Source organism: Phragmites australis, chromosome 16 (genome assembly GCF_958298935.1).
Source record: "Phragmites australis chromosome 16, lpPhrAust1.1, whole genome shotgun sequence".
NCBI classification, from domain to species: domain Eukaryota; kingdom Viridiplantae; phylum Streptophyta; class Magnoliopsida; order Poales; family Poaceae; genus Phragmites; species Phragmites australis.
In genome coordinates, this window is record NC_084936.1 from 4,461,913 (window position 1) to 4,475,329 (window position 13,417).

The 13,417-nt window shown below is 38.6% G+C and overlaps 1 protein-coding gene across 1 annotated transcript; it reads right to left on the reverse strand.

The window, feature by feature from the left end:
- Positions 1–3,704: 3,704 nt before the first annotated feature.
- On the reverse strand, positions 3,705–4,193 carry LOC133896056 (vegetative cell wall protein gp1-like). The gene has a single exon (XM_062336571.1). It carries the CDS (start codon positions 4,191–4,193, stop codon positions 3,705–3,707), a length of 489 nt encoding a protein of 162 aa, XP_062192555.1.
- Between the last annotated feature and the right edge of the window lie 9,224 nt (positions 4,194–13,417).

Consider the following 13,417-nt stretch of genomic DNA (forward strand, 5'->3'; position numbering starts at 1 on the left):
GTTTGTCAACTCACGTTTGGCGTGATCAAGAGTTCGCCCAACTTAAATTGCCATCTCTCGACTGCTTTTGGTGTCAGAGATTCATCTAGAAATTGCTCTTTTTTCATTTTAGCAGCTTCAAGAAATCTTTCTAAATTCTATTCTTGTCGTATCTGTTCGATAGAAGACTCCTTCAAGTACTTTCTTGATTTTGAAGCGCGCGTAGTCTAATTTACTCTTACGCTCAACAGGTTTGGCCATCTTCAAGAAAAACTTCTGTGTTTTTGCACAAATTGGTATTTTCTTTTCAGGCTCTAGCTTTTGAAAGAATTTCTTGACACTAGTGTCCACTATCACTCTGGTTTCCTCTGGTGTTTGTTCATAAGAAAATTTCTCAGGTGTTGCCACCTTCTTAGGTGCCCTTTGCTTCTGGGATGAAGCCTACTTCTAAGATGAACTCAAATTCTTAGACTGTGCAGCTGTTGTCAACTTCAGAGGGGGAGGAGTTGCCTCTCTTGGTAGTGGTGGTGCTGACATCAGAGGTGGAGGAGTTGGCTCTCTTGGTGGTACTGGTGCTTACATCTGAGAGGGAGGGAGTTGGCTCCCTTTGTGGTGACTTGCGTAAGGGAGGAGTTGGCTCCCTTCTGGGTAACGGTAGTGGTGGCGACGATCGTGGAAGAGTTGGTTCTCTTCTTTATGATGGTGGCGGTGGCAACGACCGTGGAGCAGTTAGAGAAATTCTGTGTGGTGGGTCCAACTACGCATCAGATGACTCGTCTGTCTCATTTTGAAAAACTATGTAGTGCTTGGGCCATAGAACAAAGCCACCCACGTTTGATCCGAGCCTCTTAGAACCCATCTCTCCGGAGTAATCCATGTAAATCTTATAGTGTGGCCTTCGCACGGAGTCCACATGGACCTTGGCGTATCTCCGTGGTATCGGAAGATCATCGAAGAGAGCTACTTCCACGCATTGGTCGACTTGCCCCATAGACATCGTGGTGGTAATGTTCAAGGTAGGCACAACAATCTTGCAGACTTTCCTTGTCCACAGGGTAACAGGCCGATTCTTCTTCTGCAAACCCCACGGACACGCAGCTGCTCCGATGACCATCAGGGCTTACAACATTTTCTTCACCTTGTTGCTGCATGTTTCCTTATTGAGGTACTTCTTTGATTTTTGCGTATGTCATTTAACGCTCTTGTACAAGTTCTTATTGTACTAAAGCCAGCAGTTCTTCCAGTTCTTCTCTCCTTCTCTTCCGACTCCTATAACTTTCGGCGACTTCTAGGAATCCCTCTTTCCAAGGCACCACACCATTGCCTCTGGTGTGACCTGAGTGCTCCTTGGTGCCCAGTGCCAAGGTTAACTGGTCTTTCTCCCTTTCTAGCTTGAAAGAGCCTTGGAAAAACTGGGTGTTGGCATCTGCAATTCTTTGCGTCACTTCCTGTTCTCTGTCGCTTTTGAAGATTAGGCTGCATCTACCAACAAAGTTACCCCTCTCACATACAGATAGTGCTTTGCTCGTTCAATCTTATCGGCCGTCTGGGGTGTGGCACCACTGCGGGTTACTTGTTCTTCCATCTCTTCCCACTTGTCATACACGCGAGCCGGTTCTGTGGGGGTACACGTTCTTATGGGAGTTGGCCTTGTTTACCTCATTTAGTCATTGTGATTCCTCTGATTGCCTTTACTCTATGAAATTATTCCAAAATGGTTCCACCGTCGGTTAATCATCCCATTTTGGTGTCCAACCTACCAAGTAATAATTTCTCCATAGTTTACCCTGGAAATTCTTGAACGTGATGGCCATTGTTGATAGGTCATGATGCTTCTCTTTGGCCATGTTGCATCCTTCATGATATTCAAACTTTGCCACCAACTTGCCCCACATAAGATCCTTGATGTTATCGGGAATTACCCACATGTCATCTTGTCTGCCTCTCCAACTTCTATATATGATTGCAACATGGTCCCTTAATAGACACCCGATTGCTGTTTTAAACGGCCAAAAAACTTTAGGTCTCATGGGCTCCCTGACTGAATTGACCTCTGTGACCTCGTCCATTCCTCTTTTCTCCTATCATCCCATCACCCATCGGAGCATCAGCATCAAGATCGATCTGACCCTCTGAAGCATCATCTTCGGCCCAGCCCTATGCAACCTCAGCGACTGTCTCCAACTCAAACTGATCCATGTTTAGGTACGCACTCAGGCTACCGCCTCCTGTCTGGTCCAGCTCCATGTTTGCAGGCTCATCTTGTACCAAGGCTGGAGCCGGATCTGAGGAGGGGCCTTGTATCGGAAGGGGGATGAGATGGGGCCGTGTATGGTGGTTGAATTTTTACGTGCCATTCTTACATAAAAATTTTAGACACAAAAAATACTTGATTTAAAGTTAAAATTAATGAGATATGTAATCAAATTATGGTCACAATATATGCATCGATTCACATTTAAAAAAAAGGCTAAGTAAACGTGCATATGGTTAGTAAGTTGTTGTCATGCTCATGGACATGTGCTAGCTAGCTAGGTGGCTATATTTGTCTATATATTGACATTGACGAAAATTTTGATGGAAGAAGATCCCAATCCCAAAGAAAAGGACGCTTCCGATTTTTCATATTAAGTTATATGTCATAATAGCTCATGACATATAAAGATGCTAGATATCGAACAATCATGCTATCATGTCGCATAAGTAAAAACATAATATGTACAATGCTACACATAATAGAGACAATGGCGATTTGAATCATTGCTACACATAATATGCACACGACTTCACCTTACATAATTCGAACTACTTTAGCGAAGCAGACAGCAACTATATAGCCACAAAAAAGTTTTAAGTTCACATTCAATTTGTGCTTAGAGATACATCCTATTTTTAGTAGAATATGCAAGAATGATTACTGAAAGCATCCTATGCAGGATCTAGTAGACTTGCATTTTTCACAACAAATAAGCAACTTCGGTTGAATTGACTAATATAAGCATTTTTCACAAACTTTTGGGAATTTGAAATAAAAAATGAATATAGTGAATAGAAATTGGATCAGAACAACTTAATAAGGAATAGAATGCAAGCTTATTATATGAGTCAATTCAATATGGAGGGCTCAAGGTGGATGGAATAAAGTTCCCTTTGCTTTTGCATAATGGCTAGGTTCAGATGATTGCTTCAAGTGCTTATTTGCTGAAGGCATGTATTTTAGTAAGCACTAGCACATGTGTTTGTTTATATGAACAAGCAGCATTCTCGTAAGGTTATGCACATATGTATTGTATCAGGTTGCCCCCAATTAACAAATACCGAACTAACACAGTAGTACTAGGAATAGCAGTAAAACAATACAAAACTAACTAGAAAGAAAATAGTAATAGCTATAGCATATTAGTTTCAATATTTTAGGAATAGTAGTAAACCAATACAAAGAAAAGGTTCTACTTGGCAAGATAACAGTAGCAAAAAATTAGGGCTAGAAAATACAAACTATACAAAATTTCAAAAACGTGCTTTTTGCCAATAGACCAAACCAACTGGCTAGCAGCTGCAAAATTCAAAGAATAATTACCTAACTAGCATATTAGTGGTTGAACTGCTACAACAATTTGCAAATCACAAATTTGAAGACTTCATAATCTCTAGACTACTCAATCAGAGAAAAATGCTTACCTAACACCAGCAGAGAGGGCGAAGGGTGAAGGGGATGGTGATGACTACAAGGAGGGAGTGCCTTCGGCGGCTAGCTGTGGGGAGGAGTCGGCACGTCGGGAGGAGGAGCGGCGGCATGTCAAGAGGAGGCAGTGGTCAGGGAGGATGTGGACGTCGGGAGGAGGCGATGGTTGCAGAGGCGGCGGTCGAGGAGGCGGCAGCCGGGGAGGAGGAGACATCGGGAGGAGGCGGTGGTTGGGGAGGATGCAGCCGTCGGGAGGAGGCGGCGGTCGAGGAGGCAGCAGCTGGGGAGGAGGAAGCGTCTGGAGGAGGCGGTGGCTGAGGAGGAGGCGGTCCAGGAGGCAACGGTCAAGAAGGTGGTGGTCGAGGAGGCAGCATCCTGGGAGGAGTGGCGCGGTTGGGGAGGAGGTGTTGGCAGGAGGCGGCGGACGGGGAGGAGGCGGCGCAATCGGGGAGGAGGCAACGGTCGAGGAGGCGACGATCGGGGAGGATGCGACTGTCAGAGAGGAGGGGCGCTCGGGGATGAGGAGCATCTGGAGGAGGAGGAGGAGCGGGTTGAAATGGTGAATGGAGCAAACGAGGAGAGCGACTAAGTATTGGTATATATATGTACATAAGCATTAGTGTCGGTTCTAGTTGCTAACCGACGGTTCTAGTTGGTCACCGATACTGATAAATGTATCAGTGCTGGTTCTATTTACTAACCAGCACTGTTATGTGGAGTATTAGTGATGGTTACTACTTAGAATCGACACTGATAAATATTTTTTTCGCTGGAAATATTCTTCTACTATTAAATTTGACTGAAAACTTGAAAAATACATAGAAAAATAATTAGAGTTGAGAAAAATATAAAACCAAATTTGTTGAGTTTGTATTACTGCCTCCTACATGATAAAAATACTTACATACATGAAATGTGCATTGAATTATCTTTATTTCATTCATAAGTTTGTAATTTGTTAATTTCATAATGAAATTATGAAATATCCATATAAAAAAACATGTGAAACCAATTATGTTAAACTTAATTTTTCATACTCTTTATATGAAAATTAACGTTAACCACTGATTCTTGGTTAACTTTGTGATTTTTAGCTCTTCATTTGATTTTCTCCTTTTAATCCAATTTGAATTCTAACCAATTCACATAAGTCCGATCGCATGGTGCTGCACTCAGATCAGAACTTTCAAAAAGTTACTCTTCATTATACATGTCCTCGATACAAATACATGAAAACTGCTTTCACTAATGATTAATGCTTTGCTATGGTCGCAGCGTATGTAGGTAGCTTCCTCAGTGTCATCAATGAGAAGAAGTTTGACATTCTCTCCAAAAGTAGGCAGGTCATCGAATTTGTCGCGATCTTCTTCGTTGACAACATCCTCAATACTGACAATCTTTCTTTTTCCTTGAAGAACCACATGATGCTCCTCCTTGATAGCTGGGCCCAGGTCCTCTACATAGAAGACTTGTGCAACATCCTTGTCAAGCACGAATGGTTGTTCTCTGTATCCAACGAGTTTGAGGTCCACGATAGTCATATCATACCTGTCGACTTTGACTCCCCTTGGGAGCCTAACCTATTAGCACTGAAACAGAGGGACCATCAACTCGCCATATTCAAGCTCCCAAATCTCCTCTATGAATGCATAGTAGGTTTCCCCATTGCCATCATGGTCATAGGCATCAATACGGACACCACTATTTTGATTTGCTCTTGTTGTCTTGTGCTCTTGTATAAAATGTATAAGTATTGATCTCGTATACTTGGAATGTGCGAATCGTAGTTGACGGGCCATTAGCCAGTAGTTCCAACAGAGCATCATCGGTATCCTTACCCATCATGTGTTGACGTAACCAACTACCAAAATTTTCTCTGTGCTCTCTTGCAATCCAATCATCTGACTTCGTTGGATTTATGGAGCGTAGCATGCTCACGTGCATATTGATATACAGGCTCACTACAAGTGATTGTTGCAGAACTACAAAGTGTGCTTGAGTGAATGAAACACAATCTTTGATATGGTTTGAAGTATTACCTATTGTCCCTTTCCCCTTTAGCCTCCCCTCATAGTGAGATATAAGCATATCAATCACATTCAGTTTTATATAGTCAGTGCAAAACTCAATGACCTCCTCCGTACTCTACCTTTGGGCAATGCAACCTTCCGGGCGACCTCGGTTACGAACATATTTCTTCATAACTCTCATGAACCTTTTGAAAGGATACATCTGATGCAGAAACACAGGCCAAGGCTCTTTATCTCACTCATAATGTGAACAATTAGATGGGGCATTATATCAAAAAATATTGGAGGAAAAATAGTCACAAACTAACATATAGTATGGACCACATCTTCTTGTAGCTTTGCCAATTTGTTCTGATCAATGACCTTCTGTGATATTGCGTCGAAGAACGAACATAACTTTACGATTGGGTCTCGGACCTTATTCAGCAAAATACCTCTAATTGCAACTGGAAGCATCTGCGTCAGCATCACATGACAATCATGAGACTTCATACCAACTTATTTTTTATGTTTACTAAGCTCCTGATATTGGAGGAGTAACCAGTCGCAACTTTGACATCATGCAAGTAACCACATAGGCGGATTTTCTCTTCCTTGCTCGTAGTATAGCAATCTATGGGAAGTTTATTTTTACCATTGTCTAATTGTATGTAATGTAGGTTCTTCCTTAGGTTCATTTCTTCTAGGTCCAACCATGCATTTAGTGTATCTTTTGTTTTCCCGGATATGTCTAATAAGGTACCAATCAAGCTATCAAACACATTATTCTCCACGTGAATGATGTCGATTGCGTGTTGGACCATAAGATCCTTTCAATAAGGCGGCAATCAAAATATTGATCTCTTTTTCCACATAGGAGCATATTGCCCAGTCGGGATTTTTGTACTGTCTAGCTCATTTCTAAGTACAACTCTAAGTGTCTTTACCATCTTAAATACCTGTTCTCTAGTGCAAATCTTTGGAGCTTGACGATGCTCCACTATCCCGTCAAAACCTCTTTTATTCTTGCAGTATGGATGATCTGGATGAAGGAACCTACGGTGACTCATGAAGATCATTTTTCAACTGTTCATCAGCCACCCCCCCCCCCCCCCCGGCCCCCGGTTTCCTCCAAGCATTGAACACATACATTGTACCCTTTTACAGTCTGCCCCGATAGGTTAACAGAGCGGGCCAATCTGAGATCGTTACGAATAGCATTACGCAGGGTGAAATTCTCACGTCTGTTCTCATCTCATACCCGTACGTCATCTTTCCACAATACAAGAAGATCTTCAGCCAATGGTTTGAGGTACACATTGATATCTTTGCCTGGTTGATTCAGTCCACTAGTCAGCAAAGGCATCATAAGGTACTTTGCTTCATGCACATCCAAGATGGAAGATTGTAGATATAGAGAGTCACGGGCGAAGTGCTATGAGTACTTCTCGTGTTGCCGAAAGGATTCATCCTATCCATACTCAACCTGAACCTTATATTCCTCACTTCATCTTTGAATTTCTTGTATTTTTAATCGAATCTCCTCCATAGCATGTCATCAGTAGGGTGTCTAAGAATTCTGTCTTTCTTGTGGTATTCAGCATGCCATCGCATCAACTCAGCATTCACTCTATTAACAAATAATTGCTTTAAACGGGGGATTATAGGGAAATACCAAACCACCTTAATGGGGATCTTTTCTTCTTTCTCTTCACCCCCACACGACATCGTTCTCGATATCATCAATGTTGCGCTTGTACTGTGGTGCATTGCAAATGCGACATGATTCCAAGTCTGCATCCTCGCCGCGAAACAACATGCAATCGTTTCCACATGCATGTATTTTCTCTACTTCCAATCCCAACAGGCAGACAACCTGCTTGGTATGGTACGTATTTTTGGGTAACACATTCTCCCTTGGAAGCAATTCCCTCAATAATTCTAACAATTCATTGAAGCTCTTATCAGCCCAACCATTGCTAGCCTTCATTTGCATCAGTGTCAACACCACATGGAACTTGTTGTGCTCATCTTTACAGTTTGGGTAAACTAGTGTTTTAGAGTCCTCTATCATGTGCTAGTATTTTTGATGTTGTCTTTCACTGGTAAAGTCCCCTCCCCATCGCACAACATTTGCTCTGAGCCGTCTTCATTGTTGCCAACAAAAGTGTCCCCTCCATCATTCTTAATAAAAGCATCTTCAAATGCCGACATATCGAAGTCTTCGTTAGCCGTCATATCGTTGCTTATGTCTTCTTCAATTGTTGGTTGCCCTTCACGCTCAACATCTTCAAATTCACCATGCTCAGTCCAACGGGTATAGCCAGCCTTGAAACCCCTATGAATCAAGTGTACACGGATCTATTCTATATTTGAAAACTGCTTCTCATTCTTGCAGTCGATACACGGATAACATATATAGTGATTGGCACACTTACTTTTTAGCTTCTTGTACACTGTGGCAGCCCTCAGAAAATCTTCAATGCCAACAAAGAACTCTGGCCCTCGATCCTTGTACATCCATGACCGGTCCATCTGTAAATCATTATAATTAAACACATTCAACTTATAATTATTAAACATTTTAAAATCTAGAACAAATTCATTGAATTACCTCACATCCTGATTAGTCCCTATTTGAGGGCCCATCTCCTTCCAATACTTGGGCCTGGTCGGAAAACCCACCTTCCAAAGGCTGCCATATCCGATTGCGACCTATGGGTGGACTTGTCATTCCTACAACACAGTATACTATCAATTATGTTAAATTTATTACATTGATAAATGAATAGAAGAAATCCACTGGATTATTATTTAAATGCAAGACTTTAAAAATAGAGGCAAACCACATACTAGAAAATTGGAGCTAGATTTTAGGGCATTTGCACATACGTTCCTGATTTTTTATTCTTTGCAAGGATGCTACTTGAATGATAGTTTTAGTGGTATTTTTGCAAGTTTTTAATGGCAATAATGGTTCAAGTAGTGGTAAATTTGTAATTATCCATAGATTTTAATGTACGCACCCACATCTATTTACATGTGACTATTAATCTACTCCTTAAATCATCTACAATGACAAAATAGCGATCTTTCTCTAATTTATATCATATTGGAGCTCTTGCTCATTCCAAAATTCAACACCACGGGACAACCACCTAAATTCAAATCTAGAGCAATATAGCAACTAAATCCAACTAAGAATCAAATGTAGATCATCTCTATACATCTAACAATGAAAAAGTTGAAATTTTTTTCTAAATTAGATCTCAATTGCATCTCTAAATCCATAACAATAAAACAAGTACCAACCATAAACCCTAGAGCAATCTACCAAATAAATCTATATAAAAAAGAAATATAGATCATCTTATTAACTTTAGAGCACTTGACTCCTCCAAATCTTAAATCCTTCAATCGTAGAGATGGCAAAAATAACGATCAACGTTGTTTTAGTTGGCTTGCAGTGGCTCTGGTCACGCTTGGGAGAGAAGGGGGGCTTTATACTATAGCTCCCCATCAGTATCAATTGGTATATCATACCGGCACTGATAGACACTATCAATGCTAGTTCGTGGCTGAAACGGGTGCTAATGTCTATCAGTGCTAGTTCTTAACTCCTCGGTGGTTGTTCGTGTGTGGGAGTTTAAGAACTGGCACTGATACATCAACAGTACCGGTTACTGTTGAACTGACACTAATAGGACGCTACATATGTGGTGTTCTGTAGTGTCAATGGTGGGTCTCCCTAGGTCAGTCATAAGTGATGGGTGATGTTACAACCTATCACTGATGATAAGTCATAAGTGACTAAAAACTAAACATACTGTGCAAATTAAAAAAATATTATGCAAAAAGCTTACAACCATGATATAGCTGAACATTTATGCATAAAAGCAACAAATATAAACACTAAACTTATAGCCATGTTATAGCTATTGTTCAAACCAAAGATGTATAAGACAACAAACATTTATAGAAAAATACATCAACAAGTTACAACTTATGTTTAGCCTATTTCATGAATTTCTATTCACGTGTTGAATAAAACTGGTGTAGGGTACGGCAACGTAGTAGCCACAAATATTTTTTATTATTCTTTTATTTTTTTCTCTTATTTTTTCTCACCTCAGCAGCATTAGAATAGGAACCATTAAATATTTCTGCTCAAGTTTGATGCAAGATTTGGCGGCTATGGACATAAACACACATTCCGAAAATAGTGCAAAAACTTCAGGAGGCGAGAACTCAATCTTCAAACCAAATTTGGCCTCAAAAAAAATTTTGAACCTAACGAAGTGGGGAGAAACGGATGTAACTTTTTCTGTAGATGTCCGTAAAGTCAAAAATATATCGAAATTAGGGTCCGTATGGAAAAGTTATGCCTATTTTACCAGAGGCACTCTAGAGCACCTATCAAATTGCGATCGGCATGAGATATTTAGAAATTCATAAAATATCTGTACAACTTTGGATGAAATTCATATGGTTGGGAAGAAAATTTCAAAAATTCATATGGTTGGGAAGAAAAATTCAGAAATCCATATTCTAACTTGTCATTGAGATATTCATAAAATTTTATATATAGAACTTGTCATTAGTGACGGGTCAAGATTACGACCTGTTACTATTATGCAATCATTAGTGACAGGTCTCAGTTATGACTCATCACTAATAATATTTGTTAAAAAAGGTTAAAAGGATAAAATATTCAGCTTTCTTCATAATGCACGTGAGCGTGAGGTGGTAAGTGGGTTACGAGCGCGAGAGGAGGTCGCATGTTCGATTCCCATGAAATGATGAGTATAGAACAGTGTGGAAAATAGCAAGTGGCCCGTGTCGAGTGGTGATGGCCCCTGCTTTGGGGTGACTTGGGTGAATTTTTTTTTGACTTTTTTCATGTTCGAAAAGCACAAAAAATATTCATTAGTTATTAGTGACGAATCAAAATTATAATAAGTCATAAGTGACAGGTTACGGTTATGACCCGTTACTGATGACATTCATAAATGACAGATCACTATTATGATACGTCACTCATATGATTATTGGTGACAGATCGTAACCCGTCACTAATAACTAGTCATTAGTGACGTATTCGGGATGACGGGAACGAGACCTATCACCCATAGCAATTATCATCTATCACTAAAGGTCTTTTCCCATGTAGTGCTAGATATATATAGTTATGTTGTTAGATTATCTTTAGGAGATGTAGTGATACGAAGAAATAAACAAAGAATGAACAGGTTAACAAGAAAAGTAAAGGAAGAACCCATCTAAAAATTATGCGTGCATACTTTAGATTTATAATTTGCACACCTATTTTTTATAAAAAAAATACCTAAACATGAGTATTTTATTCCATTTTGGACCCTTTTTTAATATAGACTTGCAACGCTTATCTGTGATCAACGTTAATGCGTGACAAAAATAAAAAAGCATCTCATAAAATGCATCTGTTCATCTGCCTTTTAAATACAGTATGTAAATAAATTTGTGAAAAATTGTAAGTAAATTAGAATGGATCCATGAGGAATTTAAGAAACGGGTTAAGGCAATTAAGATCGGATGCTCAATAAATTTTGTGAATTATTTAGAACCATTCAAAGGCAATATTAGATCTAGTTACTACATATTTTCAATAAAAAAGAGATCAATTTGTGAACCTTTTTCTGTAAGCAAATTTTACAAAAGCAAATTGGTTAAGACTCGCAGAAAATTTTGTATAATTTTTGGAGCAAAATATATGTGCATGCCACACAACTAAGGCCTCATTTTGATAGGCTGCGGCTTCAGAGCTTTTGGCTAGCTGAGGAAACGATTATAGCTGTTGAATTTTAGTTATTGGTTTCTAAAAAACTTTTAGCTTCTTAGCACATCAAAAGCCAAAAAAGCCTATTTCAGTCTCCTTCTCAGCTTTTAGTTCATTTCAGTCAACCAAAAGGCACCATAAGACGAGGCCAAAAGTCGGCCGCTTGAATAGCTTTTGGTTTTTTAAGATAAAAACTACTTTTAAACCTATACAAATGAGAGGTAAAACATGTACGTGAAGGTTTTAGATTTTACTATAAAGGAAAGGTGGCAGTTGGTGCACTAGATTAGATTGCACACAAGAAAGGAGATTGTGTTATAAGATGCGGGGTTTTAAAACTTCTCAAGAAAATAAAAAAGGGAAAAGGGGAAAAGATATAGCAGGGCATATATGTAGTTATATATTATTTTTCTAGAATTAATTTGGGTCAGAGCGCACCCAACAGCGTGCTGGGGTACGGTATCACAATCATCTCCATTCGAGTTCATATATATTCACATGACCTTTAGTTACTTTGTCGTCCATCATCACAGCTTCCAGAGGATTGTTTGCAACACACAAATTTCACGAAAATTTTGCAGAAATTACATGGAAAATTAAATAGTTCAACATGATGTCACATGTTCGGGGAATACTACTCAGAATGGGTTATCACATAAAGATGTTAACCTCTATCTCAAACGGATTTGGGTTCGTCTCTGTAAAAGTGTCTGTGATATACAATTTATTATAGATAAGTAAAACTTAATCTGTAATATAGTTACATATAGACGATTTTTATCAGTGTTCATATGTGTCTTATGATACATCACAAACGGTTTTTGTTAATGTCCATCTGTATCTTATACATTATAGACAGATTTTATTAATATCTATAATGTATAAGATACAGATGGACACGTCATATACGGTTTTTATTAATATCTATCGGTGTCTTACATCACATACGATTTTTTTAATATATGTTTGTGATCTATTTTTAGAAAAAATAGAATTTTAGATGTAGGAAAATAATCTTTTCGCACTCAAGCCATGCAATTTTTCATATGAACTACATGTGCGTGTGATTTTTGGCGTCGAACCTGTGACCTCTGGTCTCACATTAGTTTCCTTATTACCATCTTATATGTACATCAATGCTAATAGTAATAGGATATTTTATTTTTTTATGTTTGTTATCTAATATTTAGATAATTATTTGGGCATTTGATGACATGAAATGAAAAGTTTATAAACTGCAAAATTGTAGATCTCGTCGAGAACTATAATTTTCATATAAATTTTTCTTCATTTGATGCCATTTGAAAATTTATAAAATATTTACCTTACAGACACAAACGTTTTTCTTAATCTTCGTCTATGTGTTATGACACATCACATATAGTTTTTATTAATATCTGTCTGTGTCTTATGATACATAATAGATAGTTTTTCTTAATATTTATCTGTGTCTTCTCACACATCGCATACAATTTTTTTTCTTAATGTCTAGCTATGACTTTTGGCACACCGACATAACCGGTCATATTATATACATATACATATATATACATATACATATACATATATATACATATACATATATATATATATTAGCAACCATCTTTAGATATTTTATCAGTAACAAATCATAGAAAACCGTCTTATACTCCATCTACTTTCACTATTTTTCTGGTAGTGGAATATTCACGCATTCAGTACGGGGATTAACTATATATTGTACTTTTTGATTTAATTACGAGACTTCTATTGTCTCTTTCTACTGTTATTTTATCATGTGTGCTAGTTCTAACGTAACCTAGCTAATGAAGTTTGTAAAAAAGATAAATGATACTTTGTACCTATGGATATCTCAAGCAAAATAAATACATTCATTTGATTCTTTGAGAGGTTCAAAACTTGAAATATATGTACCCTAGCTGAGAATCT

Excerpts from the sequence above, each read along its gene's own strand:
- LOC133896056 (XM_062336571.1), bottom strand. The coding sequence starts at position 4,193 with ATGCTCCTCATCCCCGAGCGCCCCTCCTCTCTGACAGTCGCATCCTCC.